The following is a 1,214-nucleotide window of genomic DNA, read 5'->3' on the forward strand; positions in this document are numbered from 1 at the left end:
ACCAGGCTGGCCACAAACTCACAGAGATCCTCCTGCCTCTGTCTCCTGAGTGCTGGGATTAAACATGTGTGCACCACTACCCAGCTGTTTTCTTCCATTTCTCTTGCCATGTCTTCCCTGCTATGGTAGAATGAATTCTCTAGAATTGTCAGTAAAAATAATCTCCTTAAATTGATTCTTGCCAGTTATTTTGACACAGCTATGAGAAAAGAAACTGGTGGTGACTTGGAGAAATTGTGGAGTTTGATGTGATAACCATGGGATAACCAGGAGGAGATAGGTGCAGATAGTCCAAGTATCTTAGAATAAAAAAGTAAACAGATGCGTCTTGGAGAACCTAGATTCCTTTGTGGTTAGCAAGGAACTATGAGATTCCAAGGCTTACAAATACTTTGTATGATCCATATTTAACCCTCTGCCTTCCTTCATTGTTACCTTTTTTCATTCAGCAAAGACTAAACATACTGCACACACACACACACACACACACACACACACACACACACACACACACACGAACAAACAACCATTTAATCCCTGAACAATTACATGGACATATTGTGGTTCATTCTGGTTCAGGGGTAGGAAAGGCAAAATGAGACTTAGTCATTAATGGGGGAAGGAAGGGAATCAAATGAGGCTTGAGCCTTTGAAGATGAAGTACTATCAACAGTACTTGAAAGAACGCGACATCTTTCCTTGTGATGACCCCAGGCACAGAGTACATTACAATTTCCATCATCTTCTTTTTCACTGTCTGAGGAGCTCTTACCAAAGGCATGTAGCTTATCATAAACACAGCAACATTTGGATGAGTCACGGCCCAAGAGTTCATTATCAATAGTGTCACTTGACCACTCAACCCTCATGCCTGATTCTGCCTTCTCTAATGGTTTGGACAGATTGCTACTTTTAAGCTCATCATCCAATACAATGGTGGGCTCTGGGATGGCTTCTGTCAGCTTAGATGTTGACTCTTCCATAGTAGAACTGGAAGCAGGGCAGATAAGAGGAATTGATGTATCCAAGGAGTCTGTGGAAATAGGAATTTGAACCCAGTCAGGCACAATTAGAATTTAATGTTACATTTGATTTTGCCTTAGCATTCTCACCCATGAGGTACCCAATTCACTGTTGTTTTTTAGTTGCTTGTTTGTTCAAAATCAAGTCTCGAGATCACAGAAAGTAGTTTGGTCACCAGTGAAGTGGAAGAA

General features: G+C 41.2%; 1 protein-coding gene across 1 annotated transcript; it reads right to left on the bottom strand.

Moving 5' to 3' along the window:
* Nucleotides 1-602: 602 nt before the first annotated feature.
* On the bottom strand, nucleotides 603-983 carry LOC121138636 (E3 ubiquitin-protein ligase PPP1R11-like). Its single transcript, XM_040741299.1, has one exon. It carries the CDS (start codon nucleotides 981-983, stop codon nucleotides 603-605), a length of 381 nt encoding a protein of 126 aa, XP_040597233.1.
* Nucleotides 984-1,214: the final 231 nt, after the last annotated feature.

Source organism: Mesocricetus auratus, unplaced genomic scaffold, assembly GCF_017639785.1.
Source record: "Mesocricetus auratus isolate SY011 unplaced genomic scaffold, BCM_Maur_2.0 contig_6580_pilon_obj, whole genome shotgun sequence".
Taxonomy (NCBI): domain Eukaryota; kingdom Metazoa; phylum Chordata; class Mammalia; order Rodentia; family Cricetidae; genus Mesocricetus; species Mesocricetus auratus.

Bases quoted from the DNA above. Each gene is read 5' to 3' on its own strand.
- LOC121138636 (XM_040741299.1), bottom strand. From the start codon at position 983: ATGGAAGAGTCAACATCTAAGCTGACAGAAGCCATCCCAGAGCCCACC.